The sequence below is a fragment of the Globicephala melas genome, chromosome 3, assembly GCF_963455315.2.
Source record: "Globicephala melas chromosome 3, mGloMel1.2, whole genome shotgun sequence".
In the NCBI taxonomy this organism is placed as follows: Eukaryota; Metazoa; Chordata; class Mammalia; order Artiodactyla; family Delphinidae; genus Globicephala; species Globicephala melas.
Genome location: NC_083316.1, coordinates 49,064,366 through 49,089,700, shown reverse-complemented (window position 1 = coordinate 49,089,700; position 25,335 = coordinate 49,064,366). Strand labels below are relative to the sequence as shown.

The 25,335-nt window shown below is 36.6% G+C and overlaps 1 protein-coding gene and 1 pseudogene across 4 annotated transcripts in view; one reads left to right on the top strand and one right to left on the bottom strand.

Moving 5' to 3' along the window:
* The window catches only part of IPO11 (importin 11), a 214,953-nt gene that overhangs the window by 52,935 nt on the left and 136,683 nt on the right, over positions 1-25,335 (bottom strand). For all 4 annotated transcript variants that reach the window (XM_060295810.1, XM_060295809.1, XM_060295813.1 and 1 more), the window contains one exon: positions 19,425-19,546. In XM_060295810.1, the coding sequence (XP_060151793.1) occupies positions 19,425-19,546 (122 nt within the window). The remainder of the gene's footprint in view (positions 1-19,424; positions 19,547-25,335) is intronic.
* LOC115845823 (mitochondrial nicotinamide adenine dinucleotide transporter SLC25A51-like) lies at positions 12,078-13,480 on the top strand (annotated as a pseudogene).

Genomic DNA, 25,335 nt, shown 5'->3' with positions numbered 1-25,335 from the left:
AATATTTTAAAGTAAGGATTTAAAGAGTTGACTATAAACTATATATTATACATTGTTTAGTCATTAATTTTCCAAAAACCTGACTGCTTAGACTTTCTAATTCTGACATTTATTAATATTACTAATACCCTGACAGTGCACTTAAAATATCAGTAATAATATATATAACTGTATACTATAACTCCCTTTTGATATTAAAGCAGCTTTATTTCACATCAAGACAACTACTTCAGATAATAATATAAATTATTTCCATATTAATATTTTGTATAATACCCAGCACTTTCTTTCAATTACAATAAAAAATCAGAGGTGCATACTAGATAACAGATCTTTATCAAAATGACTTACAAATCTCACAGCTATCCTTTGTGGCTGGTTATTGTTACTGCTATTTTATAAACACAGAAATTAGAAAACAACAACCAAAAAACCAAATGACAGAGAAATGACATAAATTAGAGGTAAAGATGGAACAAGAGCTAGGTTTTTCAAGTTCATTTTGTTTCATATTTTCAATAACATACAAATCATAATGAGATACGTCTCACAGATTTTTTTCAACTGTGTCATACAACTTAAAGAATTATGATGGGGTTCAGGACACGATACCCCAAAATATACACCTTGGCATACTGAATACTTTAAGCTGAAGGAGTCTGAGCATACAGCATGAACAGGAAGTTCTCTCTCTGACCTCTCCCACCCCTAGCCACACCCCCATACTCCCTGCCCTTGTCCCCTGAAAGAAGTCATTAAACCCTCAAGTGAGAACTGCCCTCCCTATAATGGGAGGAATCCTTATCTCCAAAGACAAGAGGACTCAGAAGAATCCAAACAAATGGGACTTGTAAAATTTCCCCTGGTTTATTATACTTACCTCATACACTTTTCCCTATCGTATCTTTCCATGACTTGCCATTCTACATCAAACACAGGTTTAACAGTTTCTTTGAGTCTTCATTTCCTTATGAAGACTCCCATGACATGTAAAATGTACATTAAATTTGTATGCTTTAATCCTGTTGTCTTGTCTTTCTCAGTTTAATTTTCAGACCCAGCTAGGGACCCTAAGAGAGTCAAGGAAAACTTTTTACTCTCCTACAGTCTAGAAAAAGTCAGAGAAATTGGTCCATTGAAATCAAAATAAAATTTAAAGAGGGTAAACTACAAGGTAACAAGATCAGAACATTCATTAATTAATTTTGTCCTCTGTTCTAGAAATATCCAAAGCAGACAAAAATATTTATTCTTACTAGATCTTGAAGTAAAGATCTGTTCATCTAGGAGGTGCTGCTCTTAGACACAAGTGATCACTACTAAAGAAGACCGCAGAAATCAAAACATGAAAAAAGTTGATGCAGGGAAAGAATCCAGAGACCTCTGCATCTTTCTTGCTATAAGCACATCACTGATTAGTGGCAAAATTGCCCACTCAAGGTTTAGATAAGAACTCAAGTTTCCCAGCTTCCCACTGCACTTACCGGAGTGTACATTTCCCTGTGCTTTAAATACTTTCATTTCACAGTAATCTGTATTATTTAGATAATTTTAAATCCTCTCATGAGCTTTAAGTTCTATAACATGTTTAATAAAATCTTCATATATCTCCAATGCACAATAATTCTCCCCAACTGAATTGTGACATTTTGAATTTGCTCTGGAATAATACATCAAAATGATTCCTCGTATCCCTTTTCTCATTCCTACTAATATTCAATAGAACTACTTCTGAACACTAAGCCTCCTAAGTAGGCATCCTCCCTCTTCTTTCCAGGAGATTGGCTCACTAAATTATTTCTCTCTCATTCTTATTGCTAAACCTTCTTTTGTACTACCTCTATCTTTAAATAATCTCATGCCTTAAGTTTCAACACATATCTATTTCCTTTCCATTCAGCAATTCCATCACAAGTACAAAAATACAAAAATAAGAGGAAAACTGTTCTATTACCATCTTTTACATATATGCCATCTACATTATTTAGACATATAGCGTCTATGTATAAACCAATCAAGATGGGTTTACATCTAAAGAATGGTTTACAATAGCAGTTACTGACCTTATTATGGATCTTAAAAATTACTTATAGATCCTAAAATCAAAAGAATGAAAACTTGAAATGGGGTTTACAATAAAAATTAGTCCAGTAACAATAAAAAATATTATCATTTTGCTCAATGTAGGGGAAAATTTTAATGAGGAGCAGTAACTCAATACAGATTGCTTAACAGTTGCCAGGAAAAACAAAAAAAAAGTATCATACAGCGGAGAAATCGGACAACACCTTGACCAGAATTGACATGATTAATGAGAAGCAGGTAGACACCACATACTGCTAGATGCGATATTTCAAGAAGGACACATTGCTTATGTAATATTCCAACCAGGGATGATTAACTTGGATCTAACCATGAGGAAATATGAGACAAACCCCAAATGAGGAACATTCTGGGAGAGAGTAAGGGAGAAAGAAAGGGAGAGAAGGAGACAGAGTAGAACTGTATTTTTCAAAAATGTTAGTCGTTAAGTGAGAAAGACTCAGGAAATGACATTACAGTGTAAAAGAGACTACAAAGACATGACGACTAAAAGCTGAAGTATTTAGGAGTAAAAGGCCATGATTGATGCAATTTACACAAATGGTTCAAAAATAAAGCACCATGTATGGTTGGTGTGTGTGTGTTGGTGCATGTGTGTAATGTCTGTATACACACACATAGAGACAGAGAGAATAAGATACGGAAAGAGAGAGAGAGGACACATGCTAACAAGTCCAGGCTGTCATGCTCATGGAACTTACTGAGAAAGTCATTAAAATGTACTAGAGGGACTTCCCTCGTGGTCCAGTGGTTAAGACTCCACCTTCCAATGCAGGGGGTGCAGGTTCAATTCCTGGTCAGGGAACTACATGCCCCACAGTGTGGCCCCAAAAAAATGTGCTAGATACCCAAATGTCCTTCAATGGCTGAAGTGGTACATCCATACAATGGAATACTACTCAGCAATAAAATAAGAACATTCTAATAACATACACAATAGCTTGGATGGATTTAAAAGACATTATGCTTCAAAAGGATATATACTGCCTGATTCCATTTATATGACATTCTCAAAAAGACAAAATTATAGTGAAAGAGAACAGATCAGTGGTTGCCAGGAGTTAAGGGTCAAGGGGAGGATGACTTTCCTAAAGCATATAGCAGAAGGGAGTTTCCTCAGGTGATAAAATTATTCCTTGTATTCTAACTGTGGTGATGTTTTCACAAATCTACATGTGTGAAAATTTACAGTAGTGTATACCCCCAAAAAAGTCAAATTTACTCTATGTAAATTAATAAATAACAATTTTTAAGTCCTTTTATTTTCAAATACAAATATTTGTGGGTAAAAAACAAAATACATATAAAAAACTGCTAGACAAACACTTGTTTGATTTACAATCATGACCAGTTTTACAAAGGAAAAACAAAGAGTACTTTGAATGGAGAACAGGGAACCCTCCTACACTGCTGGTGGAAATGTATATTGGTGCAGCCACTGTTGAGAACAGTATGGATGTTCCTTAGAAAACTAAAAATAGAGCTACCATATGATTCAGCAATCCCACTCCTGGGAAAAGATGAAAACTCTAATTTGAAAAGATACATGCACCCCAATGTTCATAACAGCACTATTCACAGTAGCCAAGACATGGAAGCAATCTAAGTGTACATCAACAGATGAATGGATAAAGAAGATGTGGGGTATGTGTGTGTACACACACACACACACACACACACACACACAACGGAATATTACTCAGACGTAAAAAAGAATGAAATATTACCATTTGCAGCAACATGGATGGACCCAGAGATTATACTAAGTGAAGTAAGTCAGACAGAGAAAGACAAATATTATAAAGATATCACTTATATGTAGAATCTAAAAAATGATAAAAATGAACTTATTTACAAAACAGTCTCAAAGACACAGAAAATAAGCTTATGAATATCAAAGGGGAAAGAGGGGGGCTGAGGGATAAATTAGGAGTATGGGATTAAATAGATACACCAATATATGTAAAATAGATAAATAACAAGAATTTACTGAATAGCACAGGGAACTATAGTCAATATCTTGTAATAACCTATAATGGAAAAGAATTTGAAGCTGTACACCTGAAACTAACACAATATTGTAAATTAACTATAGTTCAATAAAAAAAAGAGAGAGTGCTTTGAAGGTACTGAAAAGCATGCCAATTTACAGAATTTGTCAAGCACAGTCCAAACACAGAGAGACTAGCCAGCAAGACTGGTGCAGAATGACTGAATAGGATAAGACTCAAGAAGTAAGCCAAAATTTTGGCAGACCCTGTAGGACAAGTTACTCCATGGAAGCCACTGAAGAGTTCTCAAGTAGGAGAGGGAAAAGAACATTTTTGCTTTTAAAAAAATGGTTCTGTCTTCTTCTTTGTGAAATACGACTTGCAGGAGATATAAGATCAGTTTAGGAGACTGAAGCAGTAGTCCAGGAAGAAGAATAAGATAGCTTATATAAAGATGGTGGAAGTGGAAATGGAGGCTATGGATCTGAGATACATTTACAGGTCTAGTTAACAGCTTTGGTGATGGATTAAATGTGGGAAGTTTCTGACAAGAGTAACTGGGTGTTCAGAAGTATCCAAGACTGAGAGGGGCATAGTACATTGGTTATCTCACCTCCATCAAATATATCCAATTCAATAACATTACTGAGAACCTACTATGTGCCAGGCATTGTGCTAGACTATAAGGATACTAAAGATAAACAAAATCCTGGTCCCTGATCTCAAGCAGCTCAAGATGCCCTGAGAGAGAATAAATGTTCAACTGAGATACTCATTTTAACAATACCCTTCCTGACCATGTAAGGTATTCTGTAAGCAAGTATCCTATGTTTAGTGTTAAACAGAGGGAAAAAAATGTGTACAACATTATCATCATCACAGGCAACATTTATTTACGGAGCATATACTACTTCCCAGGCATTGCTCTAAGTATTTTAAACGTATTAGCTCACTCAACATACAAAATAATGCAACAGTTTAGTTCCATTTTATAGATAAGCAAAGAGACAGGGATAGGTTAAGTACTTTGCTCAAGGTCACACAATTAATTTTAAGAGCGAGAATTCACATCTACCCAGTGTGGCTCCAGAGCCTGGACCTTTCAGCCCTTCACTATATCTCAACACATGGGCCTAACTTCTAAAACGCCCAGGAGGTAAAATACAGAAAGTAGAAATAGACAAGTAATCCAAGATAAAAGATGCATGATTCAGTCAAAAAAATTCAAGGAGGCAGAAATCACTTTTAGACATAGAAATTGGAAAGAGTTTTGACAAATGAAAAACTGAGAGATAAATAAAGAAGTATCAAAGGAGAGCAAATGATACCGTGAGCCAATAAAACTGTACCTTTAACTACCTCAAACTCTACCCTCTACCCTCTTTCTCCAGTTTCCCTTCAACTTACAGACTGAATTCCAAACATTTTTCTCTGGTCTATAATAGATAAGGGCGTTTAAGGGCCATCACTGAGGAATGTTAAGAGTAGCAAATACAAACTAAGGGTCAACTCTATACAACCACTTTGTAAAGAGTAGTCAACAAAAGCTTCTTTCTGGGTTGAAATATCTGTCAATTCCTGAAAAATGAAATGGAGGCAACAACAATAATGAAAAGAATAATGAGTAAGTGCTCGCACGTGTGCCCAAGGGATGTGCATGAAACAGCTGCAGGGAGATAAGAGTCTTTCCTCAAATGGTGGCATTGGTCACATTTGGACAGACTGAATGGGGGAAGGACTCAGAGTAAATGAGGGAAAGCCTAAGATGGTACCTTCACACACTTGGTCAAAATGACTGATGTAGTAACATTAATAGTGGTAGCATGTCATGAAGAACCTAGGGGTAAGACAGGAATAAAGACGCAGACCTACTGCAGAACGGACTTGAGGATATGGGGAGGGGGAAGGGTGAGCTGTGACAGGGCAAGAGAGAGTCATGGACATATACACACTAACAAATGTAAGGTAGATAGCTAGTGGGAAGCAGCCGCATGGCACAGGGATATTGGCTCAGTGCTTTGTGACAGCCTGGAGGGGTGGGATAGGGAGGGAGGGTGGGAGGAAGGGAGACGCCGCAAGAGGGAAGACATATGGGAACATATGTATATGTATAACTGATTCACTTTGTTATAAAGCAGAAACTAACACACCATTGTAAAGCAATTATACCCCAATAAAGATGTTAAAAAAAAAATAGTGGTAGCAGCGTTACTTGATAGATAGTAGCAATGATTGATAGAGTAACAATCATTTTGTAAGCAGCTTGTGGCAGGAAAGTGCTCTCTACAGGAGGCCCCTTTTGTCACTTTAGCAGAGCTATATTGTCACTAACCTTAAACCAGGCACTCCCATGCTCTACTCATCTCCAGCCCTAGCACAGCTTTCAAATCTTTTGATCACACAATACCCTGCCTAACCTGTTGGTTCTTTCCATAGATCAAAGAAGTAGAAATGAAGAATAAATAATTAACAGATGACCAGATCTCTTTCCCAGCTTCCCCTTCAGTAATCTTATGAGCAAACTGTGTGAACAAGGTAGCATCTAAAGAGAGATCACAAGAAGCCGACAAGCTGGCAAGCAGGGAAAGATGGTGATGACTCTGACTCCGAATCTCAATGATGAACTGAGATTACCTCCCCTTTTTTTCTTTAAAAACTTTCATGGCGGGCTTCCCTGGTGGCGCAGTGGTTGAGAGTCCACCTGCCGATGCAGGGGACATGGGTTCGTGCCCCGGTCTGGGAAGATCCCACATGCCGCAGAGCGGCTGGGCCAGTGCGCGTTCTGGAGCCTGTGCTCCTCAATGGGAGAGGCCACAACAGTGAGAGGCCTGCGTACCGCAAAAAAAACAAAAAAACAAAAAACAAAAAAAAACCTTTCATGGCCAAGCAGAAACTTCAGAGTTGGTTTGGGGACACAAGGCCGCCTTCCCCCCAGATTGCCCGCTTTCCGGTTAAAAGCAATGTTTTCTATTTCTACCAACACTTGCCTCTTGAGTATTGATTTTTGAGTGGTGAGCAGCCAGACCTGTTTGATAACAATTGATTGAGCAATCATATGCATTACACTTTAATAGGCATTAAATATACATTCTCCAATTTATCCTAATAATGACCCACAGGTACTAGTTCAAATGCCTCACTGTTGAAATATGAGAAAACTGAGGCCCAGAGAGGAATAAGTGGTCCAATGTCACACAAATAGTAGGTAGAGCATGCGTCTCAAGCTAAATTTAGCTTTCCTCTCCATCACACTGTGTCTTCTTCTCTCTGAGACTCAGAGTAAAAGCAGAAGCCCAAAGAAAAGAATCCCAAAAAGTAAGATGCTCCTCAAGCTATGAAAGTATTTACCTACACAGGAAAAATCAGAAGTACATAGGATTCATGATAGAAAAAGTCAGAGGACTTTTTCTATTCCTTAGTTTTTATCCCCTTGTTGAAACTAGCTACTCTGTAAAGATTATTTTTCTATTTTGCTTCAGGGCCTATACCCAATCAATACCTCATTCTCAATCAGAATCTTCTCTTATTCTCATTAAACAGTTTAAGGTCCTGAAACTTCAAAGCAATCCTATTCACTCACAGTATTGCTTTCTTGGGTTATCTGTTTAAAAGAAGCTTGATGCCATACAATGGTTGGTGATTAGTTAACATTACCCATGGTCTGTAAGATGACTGCCACATTATCAAAAGTTTGTCAGAAGCCCTTATCTAATTTGTAGACATGGCGCTGGTCCTAGATGTGAGGAGAGCATTAAGAGTGTAGTCCCAAAGTCACAAGCATTCAGGAACTCTCCTAAGCAACTAGGACAGGAGATAGAAGACGTATGTAGTTGTTGTTCTAAGAAGCCAGGTTGCACTGAATAATAATGTGTAAACTGAATGCACAGCATGGTGCCCTGGCACATGATAGAAACTTCAAAAATATTGCTGAATGTCTGTTGTATCAGTATCCCAGGCTTGATATTAGAAAGAAAGGTAGGGGCACTTTAGTTCTGCTGTATGTTTCAAGGGTAAAGTGAATTTGTATTGGAAATGAAAACCAAAATGGACCATTTCCATTCAAATTCTAAGGTGAGAGGATAGAAACACTTCAAAATACTTCCAAATCTACCGAACTTTTGGGTGGGGGGAGACACTGGGTTTTCAAAGGACCTGCCAGAAGAACAAGTTGACGTTCGGCTTTAAAAAGAAAGTTTTATAAATGATTATAACCCTTCAATAAAAAAATCACTAAGCCCAGGAATTAATAATTTACTTCTATTTTTCACAAAACTACTCAGTGAACATGCAATTATGGCACCAACTGTCCATCTTCCTAAACCATCTTGTCTACACCCTCCAGCTTCTGTTACCAAAAGATACATGTGCATAGCCTAATCAAAAAAATAAGATTAAAAGCTGCATTATAGAGGGGTTTTTCCCCAGTTAGACTGAAATGATTTGAACCAATACTTACTGAAAATTGCATTAGGTTAGATGCAAAGGAAAACGTTAATAATCCAAAGATTATTCTTTTGGAAATCTAAAAGCATCTATTCCATTAGTAAAACATATTCACAAGGAGATGAGGAGCAGAACCTCAACAGCTGAGGTCCTGAATCCTCAAAGTACTCTTTCACGTGTTTCTATTTTCCCTACATAACAATGAGAGAAAGAGAAATAGTCATCATTCAATATACCCAAGGAGGATTATTCATTGTGTGGTCAACTCTGGCAAAATAAATATTCTAAACAATTTCCCCCTTGACACCTCACTGCCCCTTTCCACAAATTAGTATATAATCAGATAATACTAGGATATATACTAGGTTCTAACTAGGTTAGAAATCAGTTCAAGCTAAATCTTCAGGGGAAAAAACAGCAATAATAAGAGCAAACATCATAAAACAAAAGCCCTAGACTATGCAAGGACATGTCCGTTTTCCCCACAGTAATCTCACTATTTAGCATTCCACAGACATTCAGTAAGTATTTGATGGAAAAGAGGAGGGAGTGATCATTCACTTAAAGGGCAGAATAATCACCTTTAGGGGTGATTATAATTATAATAAGGGTGCCTTCTGCCACTCTGATTCTGCACCTAGAATACTGTATGGCACACTGAAATAGCTCAGCCAAGGCTTGATCATCTTGCCTATTAAGTACACACAAAAAGTAAAGAATAAAATGCTTTCCATCAGTCCTCTCAGATTGGCTTCTCCTATCTCTTCTCCAGAGGGGATACAAGAGTTTGACACACATACACAGCATAGCTTTTCAGTGGCAACTTGACTTCCAATGCCATCTCAACCTACTTACGGAAACCCATTTATAAAATCATACCTCTACAATGTATAGGAATCTGTTGTTTGAAATTACCCATTGCTCTAATCTACTTTATTGAAAACAAAAGGTAATTCATAACTAATTCACTTTGGAAATAATGTCTCATAATCTCTCATCTTTTAAAAAAATTATGGCACATAATATGTGTAAACAAATGTGTTCACTGATGACTTTTCATTCCAAAATTAACCATCATTATCATGGAAACAACAAATGATGCAAAAGGATTGTCAGCATTTACTGAATGTTTATTATTAAATGCCTTGGGAATTTCTTTAACTATACTCTTTGTATAACCTGTGCATGTATTTTTTTAACTGTAGCATTGTAGAACACTATAAATTGTTTATTATTCATTACAGTAAACTGATATTCCAAGAAACCAAGTGACTTCCCAAGTGTATGAACAAAAATTCAATTCCAAATCCCACAATCTCACACTCCCTCCTCTCTAAATTTATGAAACTATATTTAATGCTCAAATGACCAATTTAAATTTAAATGACACATCCTTTTCAAAGTAATACATCTAAATTCATTCCACACTTTTTTTTTGCAAAGGGTATTGGTCAGGTATTAAATAAATAAATATATATATATATGCATGTATAACTATACACACACACGCGCGCTGTGTATGGGTTGTCCAAAAACTTCCGTAGATCTTACAGAAAACCCAAATGATATAGATATATATATAGATATATAGATATATATATAGACTTTAATAAACAGATTAAAAGTATGCCTAAAGTAGCCCCATTCGAAGAACTCCTAATTTGCAACAATACTACAAATCAGAGTATACATAAAAACACCCCTCTTAAAGCGCTGCTAAATGTGAACATCTTTTTATGGTGTGTTAATATGACAAAATTAAAGAATGATCTATTTACCTCAAAAAGTGCACTTTTTAAAAGACTGACCAAAAAGTATGCTTTACTTCCAACTAGAACTGACAGACTGAGAGATCAAATTAGCTTAATTTTTCAGGCATAAACATTCTTTAGATGTTCAGAAAAAAAGGTTATTTAAGTGGGAGAAAAAATAACACCCAATTACAGTGTAAATATTTATTAAATTCATTCAATTAACTTACCGTGCACCTACTATGTGTTAGTCATGGTGCTAAGAACAAGAGACAATTAATACTCAGTGTATTGATTATGCCTTTTTATTTTCTGTGTGCTGATGCTTTGACAGATGGGACCTGGAAAGACTGGCCCTCTTAGGGTTAGCCAATTCCGAGAGAGAGAAAATGGCTGCCTTTGAGCACATATTTCATACACACACTAACTGATCCACAGCTCTTACTCCAACTATCAAGCTCTTACACTCCATGCCACTATCTCCCTTCTCCTAACTAACCTAGGGCCAGGTACCAGACAACTCATGACAGTCCCTACATCCTGTAGCCTACTAAAATTACTCAAACTCGCCAGTCTTAAACCGGCTTACCCTTGCTTTCGCATCCCTTCCCACAGAAACCACAATAAAGGCTCTTGCCCACATTTCCCCCTCTCCCTCTATCTCTTGACCAACTCTGGTGTTTCCCCATGTGGTTCTCTGTGGTGTGGTACGCTCCTTCCTCTTGGGAACGAACTGTAAGTAACAAAAACCTTCAATGGCAATTGTCCCTGATCTGCTGGCCTTGCCATATCTGAAAAATATTAAATCCTACATTTTAAAGCACCCAGGGTCTACTATGGAGGCACCTGTATTTCGTAATGTTTACTGAACAAATAAATGAATGACTAAGCCAAGAATGAATGCTGGCAGCAAACATGCAAGCAAACACTAGATCAAAAATTAAAGACCTGAATTCTAGCATAAAGACCTGAATTCTAGCATTTTCAATATGTGGTAAGTTGGGCAGCAGCAAATTTACAATGAGTAAATTATGCGTAACAGTATTGCTAGATGAAAATTAGTAACTGCCTGATTCATCTCAGAGAATAAAACTGACTCTCCCTTGAAGGCCTTACTTTCCTAGGATTTATGCTCTATTCTCAGCATAGCTCTCCAGCTTTATTATTCTTACTCTCTTCACTCTAATGGCTGCCACACTGGCCTTCTTTCAGTTTCCTGAAGGTGTCCTCACCCCTCCAGCTACAGAGCCTTTGCCCAGGTTGTTCTGCCTTTTTGGAATACTCATTCTCTCTCAACTCAATTAACTAGAGTTAATTTCTCTCAACAAACTAGAGTTAATTTCTCCTCTTCATATCTCAGCAAACATTTCTTCAGGAAAGTCCTTCTGTACTGCATTAATGCCCTAATCTGGCAGCTGCACAGTATCCATGTCAACTGTTATCATTTTTATTCTGTAGTTCTGTAATTCTTTAACTTCTGTCCTCTTCACTTGACTGTTACCCCGCAAATACAAAAACCCCATTTATCCTCATACTGTTCCACTACTACTCATTAACATTAGGATATTAGAAAGCAAACAGGTAGCTGGAATGTAATTAAAATAAAGCAGTTTTATGCCTCATTGGTCAAAGTATTTAGAGAACATTCCTGGTAATAAAGAAATAATCTCTCGGACGCTCCACTCCATGCTCTGAGGTCGATTAAGGTCTGCGCCTGCACCAGTGCTGGCTAGCAGGCTCACCAACCTGCAGGCGGGGGCTACCAGGCATGGAGCCGGCGCCAGTGGCAATGGGAAACCCAGTTACCAAAACTGACTCTAGATGAGAGAACCTAACAGACCAGTAACAATGGAAGAAATTGAGAAAGTTATCAAAAAGCTACCATCCCCCAAAATACCAGGCCCAGATGGTGTTACAGGTTAAAAAAAAAATCCTTCACAAAGAAAGATCTTAAGCAACATGATGAACTCAGAAGCTCATGAAAACAGGCCACCAATCCTAATGTTTTAAAAACAAGATATATCACCTCATATTGCGAATGTTAGTGAAATGAAGCATTACTTGTGTGGATTCTGTGTAGCTTTCAACAATGTAGCAATCATTGGGCTTCCCTGGTGGCGCAGTGGTTAAGAATCCATCTGCCAATGCAGGGGACATGGGTTCGAGCCCTGGTCCGGGAAGATCCCACATGCCACAGAGCAACTCAGCCTGTGTGCCACAACTGCTGAGCCTGCACTCTGGAGCCCACGAGTCACAACTACTGAACCTGCATGCTACAACTGCTGGAGCCCGCACGCCTGGAGCCTGTGCTCTGCAACAAGGGAGGCCACCGCAATGAGAAGCCCACACACCACAACGAAGAGTGGCCCCCACTCACCTCAACTAGAGAGGGCCTGCGCACAGCAATGAAGACCCAATGCAGCCCAAAATAAATTAATTAATTAAAAAAAAAACAATGTAGCAATCGCATTTCCCATTGGAAGGTCCTCTTGGCAAGAGCTGTATGAAATCAAAACCCAGGATGCAGTACTTCAGTTGAGAAGGGATGGATTTCGAAACTTGCACCATGGAATCCTTCCCCCATTAATGGACAAGACAACAACACTAGCACTTATGTTTGGTCTGTATGAGGATTTATCTTGCCTTCTCCTTAAGCATATCAGTACTCCAGAGTTTGCAACCGGTAGGTAGCATGGCAGCAGTACTTGCAGGGATAACAGAAAGCAATTTTCATACCACTGGAACGAGTTCAAACATTGCTTCAAGACCACAAGTATCATGACAAATTTACACTTGTCAGGCTTTCAAGGCACTGAAATGCCATGGAATTAGAGAGTGTTATCAAGGCCTGGTGCCTGTTCTTTTCAGTAATGGGTTCAGCAACGTCCTTTTTTTGCCCTTCGAGGTCCCATCAAGGAACATCTGCCTATGGCAATGACTCACAATGCTCGTTTGGTCAATGATATTATCTGTGGAGGTCTATAGGGTGCCATGTTGGAATCTTGTTTTTTCCAGTTAATATTGTAAAAACTTAAATGCAGTCTCAGATTGATGGTGAATTTCCATCTTTCCCCAAGGTTTTCCAAAAACTCTGGTTAAAACAGGACAGGAATCTGACAAATCTTTTCAGAGGTGCCCATCTCTTGGGGCATAACTGATGCAACTTATGAATTCTTGTTAAAGATTATATGAAAGAAATCAGTTAAGTGCCACTTATCAACTGAAGAGACCCAAGAGAAATGCATTTTGGCCTCATTCCTAATCAGCCAAATACAAGTTGGTGTCATAAATCCAGGGCACAATGAATTATGGGCAAAGCTGCTTTCCTTAAGCACCAACAAATTCAGAATAGACACTTTCAGTAGGAAAAAAGAATGGCGGGGGGGAGAGCGAGAGAGAGGCTGGGGACAGGGATGAGTGAATAAGGACTGCTGAAGAGCACATGGTTCCTTCTGGAGGTGACAAAATGTTCTAAAACTGATTGTGATGATGGATGCACAACACTATGGATATGCTAAAGAGTACTGAACTGTACACTTTAAATGGGTGAATTGTACGGTCTGTGAATTATATCCTTATCAAGCTGTTACCACACACATACACACAAAAGATGTTTCTAAGACATTTTTCTTGTGAAAGACGTAAAAAATTAAGAACTAATTTTTACTGTAGTAAAGCTACTAAAATATTAGGTTAAGAATTTACAGATAAAAGAAAATAATGTAAAATGCTAAATAAGAATACATGACCTAGGAGTAAAAGATGCATCCTAGTGGCGCAGTGGTTGGGTGTCCGCCTGCCGATGCGGGGGACGCGGGTTCATGCCCTGGTCCGGGAGGATCCCACGTGCCGCGGAGCGGCTGGGCCCGTGAGCCATGGCCACTGGGCCTGCGCGTCCGGAGCCTGTGCTCCGCAATGGGCGAGGCCACAGCAGTGAGAGGCCCGTGTACCGCGAAAAAAAAAAAAAAAAGGATGCATCCTACTTTAAAGGATGAAAATAAAATTCTGTCACATTAAATACTCACTTAGGAATGGTCAGTTTAAACCAAACATAATTCTGGTAAAACAACACATCCACAATTTAAAAATTTTAAACTGCCTTTTATTTAGCTATATTTAAACTATAACAAAATACTACTCTTTGGAACCTGTTACTACCTTGATTCTACTAGCCTGTTTTAAAAGCTGTAAAATGACTTAGAAAATTATCTTAGAAAATTTATACAGAATAATAAATTTCCAAATGCTGATCATAATATATACTATTCTTGAGATAGAAGAGAACTACGGAGAGGTACTAAGTGTCCAACCCAAACATGTGTAGTATATCTGATACCAAGAGGACTTTATTATAAGGTAATTTCACCTGGAAAGCAAGCCATCATACCTAGAAACCCTGCTGCTTTGTCAACCTCTTTTGAATTATTCAACTAGCTTAAGTAAAATATTCCCCATTAGTGACTTCCTTAAATCTAAAAAAAAAAAAAAAAAATCAAAAAATTCAAAATTCTTAAAATGCTTAATCTCAGAGAACACTTATTCACATCTGAAATTATTAGAACTGCATTATAAAAATGTGTCTTTTAAGTTAGACAATGAATTGCTATTTCAGAGAACAGAGTCAAAGGAAAGTTTGATTATTCTAATTCTCATCTATAAAAGTTTTTGTTTAATCTATGCCTTTGGAGGAAAACATTAAAAGAGTTATATGTAAATAATGTTATTTTCATATAAAAATTAGCAGAAAAAATATTACTCCCTTTATGTATAAATAATATGGACCCTAAGAAAGGGAAAAAATTCAAACTTGAAATTATTCCAGCTACAAAACAAAAAGGACACAAGACAGTTGTACTACACAACTACAGAAAAAAAAAAAAAAAAAGGATTGCACTATGTTCAGAAGGTGACCAAGAAGATATACTAAGAACGTCTGGAGAAGACATGGACAAAATCATGTATCCTTAAGTTCAAGTGACAATGCAGAATACTACAAAAGATCATCAAGCTAAAGGTGACATGCCTTTGACATATGTGGTTAGCATATTTTTAATGAATTAACGAACAGATAAACAAATACTCAATATATTAAAAATGTCCTGAATTTAAATTAATGCATGTACACAGAGACTTAAGCTTTTAGAACTTTACAGTGCAGTAAAAGGACGGATGGATGAGAAAGAGAGGAAGAAAGGGATAAAATAAAAACAGCTAACCTCATCTATCCAGACAGTTTGACCTCAATATGTAAACTCATTTAATCTTTATAATACTCTCATTAGGAAGATACTATTAGTATCCTCATTTCAAAAACAAGGAAACAGGCACAGGCAAGTTATTTGGCCATGGTCATTAGTGACTAGTGGCACTGGAATTTAAGTGTGGTCCTAAAGCCTACAGTCTTTAACACATTTCTGAATCAGAAGTCGTGGATCATGGTAAAAGACAGCTTAATACAATAGTTTCCCAAATGGTCATTCTTTAGATCAGTGATTCTAAACTGGAGGTGGGAGGTTCTACTGGCATCTAGTGGGTAGAGGCCACAGATGCTGCTAAATATGCTGCTATGAACAGCAGCCCCAACATGAAAAAATCATCTGGCCCCAAACTGTCGATAGTACTATGGCTGAGAAACTGTTTTTGAAAAGCGTTATTTCTGCATGTGAAAATCCATTATAATAAAAAAGAAGAAAATAACATTTCCCAAGGTAGCCTGATTCAAAATATCATTATCAATACATTATTCTCTAGACCTGCTTATTTCAGGCAAAGGAAATGTTACATTGCAAAGTCTAAAGAAACACAGGAAGAGGAAATTACTATTATGTAGGAGGTTAACCAAGAAATATCACTGGAGATGTGGATGGGGGAAAAAATTTCCCCAAACTCCATCAACTATGTACCTATAAGTAGAAGAAAGGTGATAAAACTGCTGACCTAAACGTCAACATTACCTTCCACTAGAGCATGTGACCATAAATTTTCCTAAGTTATGTCATGGGCCAATGATAACGTGGCAAACTTAAGTTTTTTTGGTTGCTTTTCAGATGGTCACATTTTCTGTAGCTATCAATGCTTCTTTAGTCATTAATCCATTAAGGACTATAAAGTTAAATCATTGTTCTTTAAAATTCTATTACATTATTCAAGACTTTCTTGGTACTTAAAATGACATGAATTCACTACTGCCCAATAGATTTTTCAATACTTCATTTTAAAAACATAAATAAGATCTGATTTTCCCATTCACAAAGCTATCTCTTCACAATTTTTACTTTCTTCTTTAAAACTTTTAAATTTATTTTTCTATTGAAGTATAATTTATGATGTGTTAGTTTTTAGTGTATAGCAAAGAGATTACATACATGTTTTTTCAGATTCTTTTCCATTATAGATTATTACATGATATTGAATATAATTCCCTGTGCCATACCGTAAATCCCTGTTGCTTATTTTATATACAGTAGTGTGTATGTTAATCCCCAACTCCTAATTTACCCCCACCATAAGTTTGCTTTCTGTGTCTGTGAGTCTATTTCTGTTTTGTAAATAAGTTCATTTGTATCATTTTTTTAGATGCCACATATAAGTGATATCATATTTTTTAATTTGAAAATTTAATGCTTAAGAAAATTTCAAGCCTTAATAAAATTCTGTCCCTCAATTTATGCAGACTGACATGAGCCCCAGTCTAAGTATTCTTTTAGACTTATAGAAGCCTTTTTTATTTTCTTTACAGAACCCAACTATTTCCACAACTTAAGTATCAAAAATGTTTTTGAATCACACACATAAAATTAAATATTGAAGGCAACAGTATTATCATAAAAAGTGTAAAACGTATATGCTTTAGATACAATTAGGTATCCTTCTCACTTTTTTTTTTTTTTTGCGGTAGGCGGGCCTCTCACTGTTGTGGCCTCTCCCGCTGCGGAGCACAGGCTCCGGACGCGCAGGATGAGCGGCCATGGCTCACGGGCCCAGCCGCTCCGCAGCATGTGGGATCCTCCCGGACCGGGGCACGAACCCACGTCCCCTGCATCGGCAGGCGGACTCTCAACCACTGTGCCACCAGGGAAGTCCCTCTTTCTCACTTTTTAATCTGTGTCATTTCAAGTTTTCCCTCAATAATCTCAGTACTTTATGTTACAGAAAACTCTAACATGTTCTATTAACCTTAATACTTTTTTTCCATCCATTAATTTACTGAGCAAATGTTTACAGTGTTGACTACTGCCAAAGAACAGATTCTTTAACATTTCCATTTTAAAGGCCTGAATAAATCTCTAGTCAGTGTATTTCCACTAAGAGAAAAGAAAAGAGCAGTAAGTTAAAATGTTGGTAACTTCAATTTGGTTTCCAAAAATAAATAAGACGCCACTCAGCTTCACAGTGAGGAAATAATGTTCGTCTTCTGTACATCCACCTGGGAAGCAGCACACCTGGTAGTTCAAAGAGCAAGCTCTGGCATCAAGCTGCCCAAGGTCAAACTTTGCCCTATGACATGTCACTTGCCAGATCCTAGGCAAGTCATTTAACATTATTTCTTTGCTCTATAAAAAGAAGACAATCATGCCTCTAACTGAGGACAGTTTAAAAATTAAATGAGATATAAATGTAAAGTACTCAGAAAAGTATAATGCATATGATAATGTAAGCATATAAGGTAGGGGGTCCCCAGAGAAAGAGAATCAGGCATGGCTTTGACATAAGAGAAGCCATTTTTGCCCTAAGTCATTCTGTGATCTAAGCCTGGCCACAATGCTTAACCTTGAGCAGCACTTGGTAATAATGATCTTAAGGAAACAAAAGAACAAACTGTTATCAAGCAAGAGAAGTAGCAAGAGCAAAGATAACAAATTAGTTGTAAAAACTCACAGTTCTGTTTCAATAGTAAAGACTAGCATGAAGCACTCTTGAGCAGTTCTGCAGAATTTAAACCTCCTAGCCACTCAACCTCCAGATCAACTGGAACATAAGGGATGATGATGACCTTCACTGACCCCCATGATTTCAATCAACCAAAGCTTGGACTCTGTCAAACACCCAAGCACCTTCACAAATATGCATGTACTCTTAGCTTAAAACTTCCCAAATTTTGCTGTTCATGGAAACACTCCATTGGGAAAGATCCCCAGTGCTCTTCTTACTTGTTGCAAGTAATAAATCCTTCCTTCTCCCAGTCTTTGACTTGGTTCTACCTTTTGGCTCCACACCCACCAAGAGGCAAACCCGGTTTTTGGCTAACAGTAAGTGCTCAAAAATTATTATCTATTATTATGGTGTTAGGACTAAACAATTACCTGTGTTCTTAATCCAAATTACCATACCAGAAATAAATAATAAATTTTTAAGAAGAATTTCTAAAGCTAACTGCACTTATTTCACTAATTTATCACTAGGATAAATGTGCTCTAAAAATTCCCTAAGACAAAAAGATATATCATTCTTCTCACACAGTATCAAGTCTTAAAAGGCCTGCTTTTATGCCTTTAAAATTAAAAGTAGCCCAAAAAAAGCATATAATGCCAAACAAAAACAGGGATAAAGGCAAAAAAAAAAAAAAAAAAAAGCAAAACCAAGATACTCTTCGAAAAATGTCCAAAATCAAAGCATTTTGTATTTGCTTTTGGAAATGAGAATTTTAACAAAGCTTTACTGTAAAGTATAATATAATGACTTCATCTAAGAAAGGAGAAAACAATAACTTGTAAGCTTCTTTAGAGATAATCCAAAATAAATAACAACAAAATTATGTAACAAACTTTTGAATTACCAAGAGGATAACATATTTTATGAAGTGCTACTGACATTGAAATATTATATATTTAATATATGCATATAAAAAGAGGACCTAAAATAAGTCTAACAAAATCTGGTTATTTTAAAAATTGGGAATTCAGACAAAAATGAAATTGGTAAAATGAACATAACCAAGTTAAATAGCAGTGCCCACCACTCCATGCACATCTCTTTAGATCTAGACCAACACTTGCCACATCATTATCTACTAACAAAATTAGCATACATATGCATAAAACAGCACTGCCAGCAACATACAGCAATACCAATGGCCAAAACAGTGCTAACATTTTGATGCTTTAACAAAACAAATTTTAAGAAAACATTTCCTCACCTATTATCAGATGGCAGAAGAGAAAGCAAAGCCAAAGCCGAAAGTTTTCTTCTTTCAGGCTGGGTAATATTGTCCATGCGATCAACCCACATTTCAATCATATTTCCCAAAAGCTGGTCCATCTGAAAAAAGACCAGGAGGCATCTCAAATATCTGAAATGCTATTTACTTGTGGATAAGTACTGTTAAAGGCTAAAACCTCATAAGGAATGGCTAAAGTTCAATTCCAGCAAACCAGAGAATTGGAATATAAGAATTTGGGGCAAGCCTTGAGCTGGAAAAAAATAATTTGAGCAAAACCAGAAAACGCCTCTAATTAATCTTGAGAGCCAATTAACTCTGAGAGCCAAAGAGACTTATTCAACTCATCTAGGCTAAGGGTCCAGTTGTTTGGTCAAATACTAGTCTAGATGTTGCCATGAAAGTATTTTGCAGATAAGATTAACATTTACAATGAGCTGACTTTAAGTAAAGGAGATTACCCTAGATAATGTGGGTTAGGCTTCATTCAATCAGTTGAAAGCCTCAAGAGCAAAAACTAAGGTTTCCTAGAAAGAAGAAACCCTGCCTCAAAACTGTAACATAGAAATCCTGCCTGAGTTTTCATTTGCAGCCTGCCCTACAAAATTAGAAATTGCTAGTCCCTGCAATCATATGAGCCAATTCCTTAAAACCCACCCCCCTTCTTGTGTATGTGCGCCTCTACATGTGTATATTCTCTCAATCTCTCTCTCTCTCTTTCCATATACACAGAACTGGTTCTATTTTTCTGAAAACCCCTAACTGATACAGTAAGAATCTATAAAGTAAAACAGGACCAAGAGTACTCATCATGTAGACTGAAAGTGGGTCCCAGGGTTTGCTTATAAACACCTGTACACTTCTTGCACCTTTTAAAGAATGCATTTAATATCAAAATCTGTATTTCATGGATTTTAGTAATATAAGATCAACCTTGAATTCCCATACTTTCCTACTTCTACATTTGTTTCCAAAAAACGTTTCAACACATTTTTTTTCCAACACATTCTGAAAAATAATAAACAGTCAAGGAAACACTTATTAGTTTAAGGCAATTATTTATACTTGAGTTCCCCAAACTGTGTGCATCCCAAGATGCCACAGTAAACTCACAAAATATTTAAAATTATTCAGAGAAACCTAACGACATCCGTCAGATACTGCAAAAACTACTAGTTCAAGATAGTTCCCAGTTTTAACATTACACTCCTTTTGATGACTTCATATCTTTGCAAAGTACTACCAAAAAATCAAGGTAGAACAGAAGATGAAAGTGGAGGTATCCAACATGATTCTAAGGTTTAAGAACTTGGGTGTTGCCCAATAGGCATACACATTCCATTAATCAGTAATTGTGTTTATTTAAGAATGAAACAAAGATATTATTCTTTAGATTTTTGTGTATAATTTTCAATAGATACTAAGTTATTAGGACGTGAATACAAATTAATTTGTTTGGATCTAACTACTTAATAAAAGGAACAGTTAGCTATTTATATTTCTTTTAGCCTAGAGGCATTGTGAAAATATTACTAACATATTAAGGGCACAACGAAGCAATACAGTCCAGTAACTGCTGATTTATACCATGTGTCTTCAATTTGTACTTAATTTGGAAACAAATGGCTCAGATATTTTATAGACTTACTGCAATTAATATCTAGTAAGCAAGATTTAAAAAATAAAGCATAACCATACAAAAGCAAATATCCAGTTATTAAAATGTAATATATACAACTAAAGCTATAGTAATATATGTGGTTGAAATGAAGATGCAATCAGCAAAGACAAGTATCTCTATGGTCTAATTTTATTTACTTATAACTTACATTTATTTCCTCTATTATAAAAATATTTAACAACAGCACATAACAAAACATAGAAACAAGACAACTGTAACATATGTTGATGACCATTTATAGCGAATCATAAAGCAAAAAAAGAATTCTGCAGTATTTCAGAGAACTAATTTCTAAAATCAAGGTATTTCTTAAGCAGCATAATAAAAAGATGATGAGATTTCTCTTTGATAATGTATGCTAAAATCTACCCTGGTGGATCATGCTGAAGATACCACGATTAAATAAGTATCTACTATAGAAAGACAGAATTTTATTTCTGACTGGTTCCATCATTTTTACAACTTTAAAGAATATGAGTTATAAATGTTGTCTATAAGAATTAAGTAATTTTATATAATTATATTCCCTGTAGGAACAGAATAATATGTTTATGCAAATGGCGATCTTTTTTTATTTCTCTCTCCAAATGTTATCTTCTTAGTCTAACCTTCATACCAGTTGCTATTCAAGCAATAAAATGTCACTTTTACATAAAATTTCATGAAACATCATTCATTGTGTGGAAACAAAAAAGTACCTTCAATCTCTCTAGTATTAGGAAGATGTGTGCTGTTTCAAGTCAAACACTTAGGACTGATTAAAAAAAAAGTCTTATAATCAAAGTAGCAGGTCCTGAGGAAAGTCATCTTCTTACCTTGTAGAACTGAAGTTAACAAAATGTTTCACTCCTCCCCCCAAATTTATAAAGTCTAAATTAAGGGATATTGCCAGAAAGAGTAAGACGACAATGTTTCTAGAAAACAAGGAAATACTTAAGGAATAGTTGAGTTCAGTCTTAGTTTTATAGAAAGATAAACAGATAATATTACTCCAATTACGCAGCTGCACACACCTTATTGCATCTTTATAAAAAAGTTATTTACCCTAGAAGCATACTGACATTGTGAAAACAATTTTAGCTTTGAACATGTGCATTTGCTGGCTCCCTCTGAAATCCCACTAAAATGAGAGTAAAGAAATATAAAAAGCAAACAAATAACCCCCCAGGGTCTATAAAAGAGGAGAAACTACATGGGTAAAGATGGCTACAAGTTTTTGGAAGATGGCAGGTGAATGAAAGAGTGGTAAGTGACTTGGCCGAACAGAAAAGCCTGGAACCAAACTGCCTGCCAGAGGAATAATAATCTAATGCAAACAGACTTGGTTTTCAGAACCTTGCAATCATCAGGCCACAAAGAAGACAGAGGTGAGGCACAGAGCTCAAAACAGGAAAACTAGCTGGGAATCTGTATAAAGAACACTTAGAACCTTCTAGATTGCTTTCCCCACTCCTAAAGGAGTCCAAAGATACAGTATCTGCAAAAATAAAATCCAAGAAGCTCCAACTCAAGGCATCAACAGGGGGAAGGCAAGGTGAGAAACAAATTAAACAGATGACTTAAATAAAAATCAGGACGCTGAATGGCGAAACACCCTCATCCCAAAAGCCTGTTTTCCCATCCTGAATTCCACAACACTTGTTTAAACCAAGATAGATGCTATCCCTCAGAAGAAAGAGGAAGCCTAAAGAGAAAAAGGGCCTACAAATACTGTCATTTTCTAGCAAATTTCCCTACAGCAAAAGTACCATTCTTCAATACCCTAAGGCTCTAAATTCTAAATTACGTTATCAGTCTAAAAAGTTTTCTTCATTCAATATAAAAAATGACTCTGAAAGACTCTGACTAGCAAATGCTTAGAGGTGGAACTGTTCTAATGGTGACTTCTGCAATGAACCCAACTTCTTTCCTAAAGATATTAAATCACTCTTAATTAACTTGGTTTTCTCTACTATCTGACAACTGTTTTCAAGTGTTTAGAAGAGACAAACCTTTCTGCAAAATCCTTGCTTGCTTCAAAGCTATCTGGATTTACTGGAACTCATTTTCCTAGTCCTATTTGATTCTGATGTTCTTTAAAACTGTGCTCACAGTCAAAAGTAGCCATTTGAACTACAATAATATTTCATTCTCTTTCATTTCCGTAGTCTCTAGACTCAAACATGATGGCTTGACAATTTTTGGTCAAATTCTTCGTGAAAAACATTTCTTCTTCACATTGAAAAGTGAAAAAAGAAGTGTTCCATGAAAAGCCAGTGCTCTAAATACAGTGAGAGAAATAAGTCTGAACCTGTAACATCTCTCTTCAATCCTTCATATTGTCAAAGGGTTGAAATAGTAACAGCACCAGCCACAGGTCATTATTTCTGTATATTTTGATGTTTAACACAATGGAGGTGGTGGCCTACTCTCGTGTATTTTTTTAAATGTAAACCTAAGACATTTGCGATAATAGAGAAACATAGGACATTTCAGAAAATCTTCCACATGACTTTTATTTATTTATTTTTAAATTTAATTTTGATTTTATATTGGAGTATAGTTGATTGATCACATGATGACTCTTAAATGCACAGCACCTAAAGAACTATCCATAAGTTAGTCTGCCCTGGATTAGCAAAGCATATTATTTTGGGTAGAAAGATGGTGTTAAGCACAGGATAGCACACAGGCAAATTTCCTTTAAGGTCTAATAACAAGTAAAGCTATATTTTCAGATCTTCTCCATTCATGCAAATACATACTATGCTAGGTGACTCATTTCCAGATTCAAATAATGCTGCTACTAACAATCACTTGAAGTAAAATGAAAATATTTAAAAATCAGAAAGTAACTATAAATTTAAAATTTTTAATATAATCTTTCTTATTTTTTATACAAATTGATATTTTAACACTGTCTAACAAGCTATGTAGCACAAATCGTTATCAAACCATTTTAATAATTTCTGCCTTTCCACCACATGAGGACTCAGTGAAAGGTCAGCAGGTTACAATTCAGGAAATGGCAGAATCCAACCACGCTGGCACCCTGATCTTGGACTTCTGAGCCTCCAGAACTTTCATCACCAACTGAGGTATGTACCCCTATATACAGATGAAGCCATGAAAAGAAAAATATGGTACATCTCCCCAACTCTACCATCTCCTAGCTTTGTGACCGTGGAGTTCACAGTCAAATGGAGAAGACAAACAAGTAAGCAATTCTGTAATTCAATCTGCAAGACCATTCAGCTGACCTGTAGAAGAGGGACTGGAGGAAGTCCAATATTAGAGGTTATGGTAATATTCCAGTCACGAGAAAAGCACTTGGGCTATGGCAGCAGCAATGGAGGTGAAAAGAAGATGGATTTAACATGGCTTACAAAAATACAGGGGATGAAGGAATAAGTTAAATGATACCAGGACAGGGCTCAAAGTTCTTTGAGATAACTGGCCCAGGCTCTTAAATAAACTAAGACGACAGGAAAAAAGGATGGAGGTGAGAGAGCTGTTCTACAATAAAAGATGAGAAAACTTTTGAATAAATGAGAGAGAAATACAGATTAAGCATAATGGACACACAAAAGAAGAAATGTCAGAGGACACTGAGTGCTCAAAGAAGACAGAAGACCTTGACGTAAAGATACTGGGACTGGATTGTAAGGAAAAGGTCAGAGTTGGCCTCCCTTAAAGGAGTGACTGTGGCTGCAGATAAGCAGAGTCAGTGACTAAGTCTTAGAAAATGCTTATGGTTTACTAGGAAGTGAAACCCATGAGACCAAGAAGGAAATCAATGGGAAATTAACTTACAGTGTCCTGGAACCTAAAGAAGGGAAGAATTTCAAGGAATGTGTGAATGAGTGTGTCACCTAAAACCAAAACAGGAAGTTACTGTGCCCTCCAATGAGGTTTATGTTATACAAATATAAAACACGTATATAGTTACACACATATACACATAAATAAATACATATGTATACACATATATGTTTGTATGTTATAGGTCAATCTACCTTGATTCATCTAAAAGACTTGTCTTTTTCTGGACTTTCCTGGTGGTCCAGTAGTAAAGAATCTGCCTTCCAATGCAGGGGACTCGGGTTCGATCCCTGGTCAGGGAACTAAGATCCCACATGCCATGAGGCAACTAAGCCCACGCGCCACACAACTGAGCTTGCGTGCCACAACTACTGAGCTTGCACACCTCAACGAGAGCCTGCGTGCTGC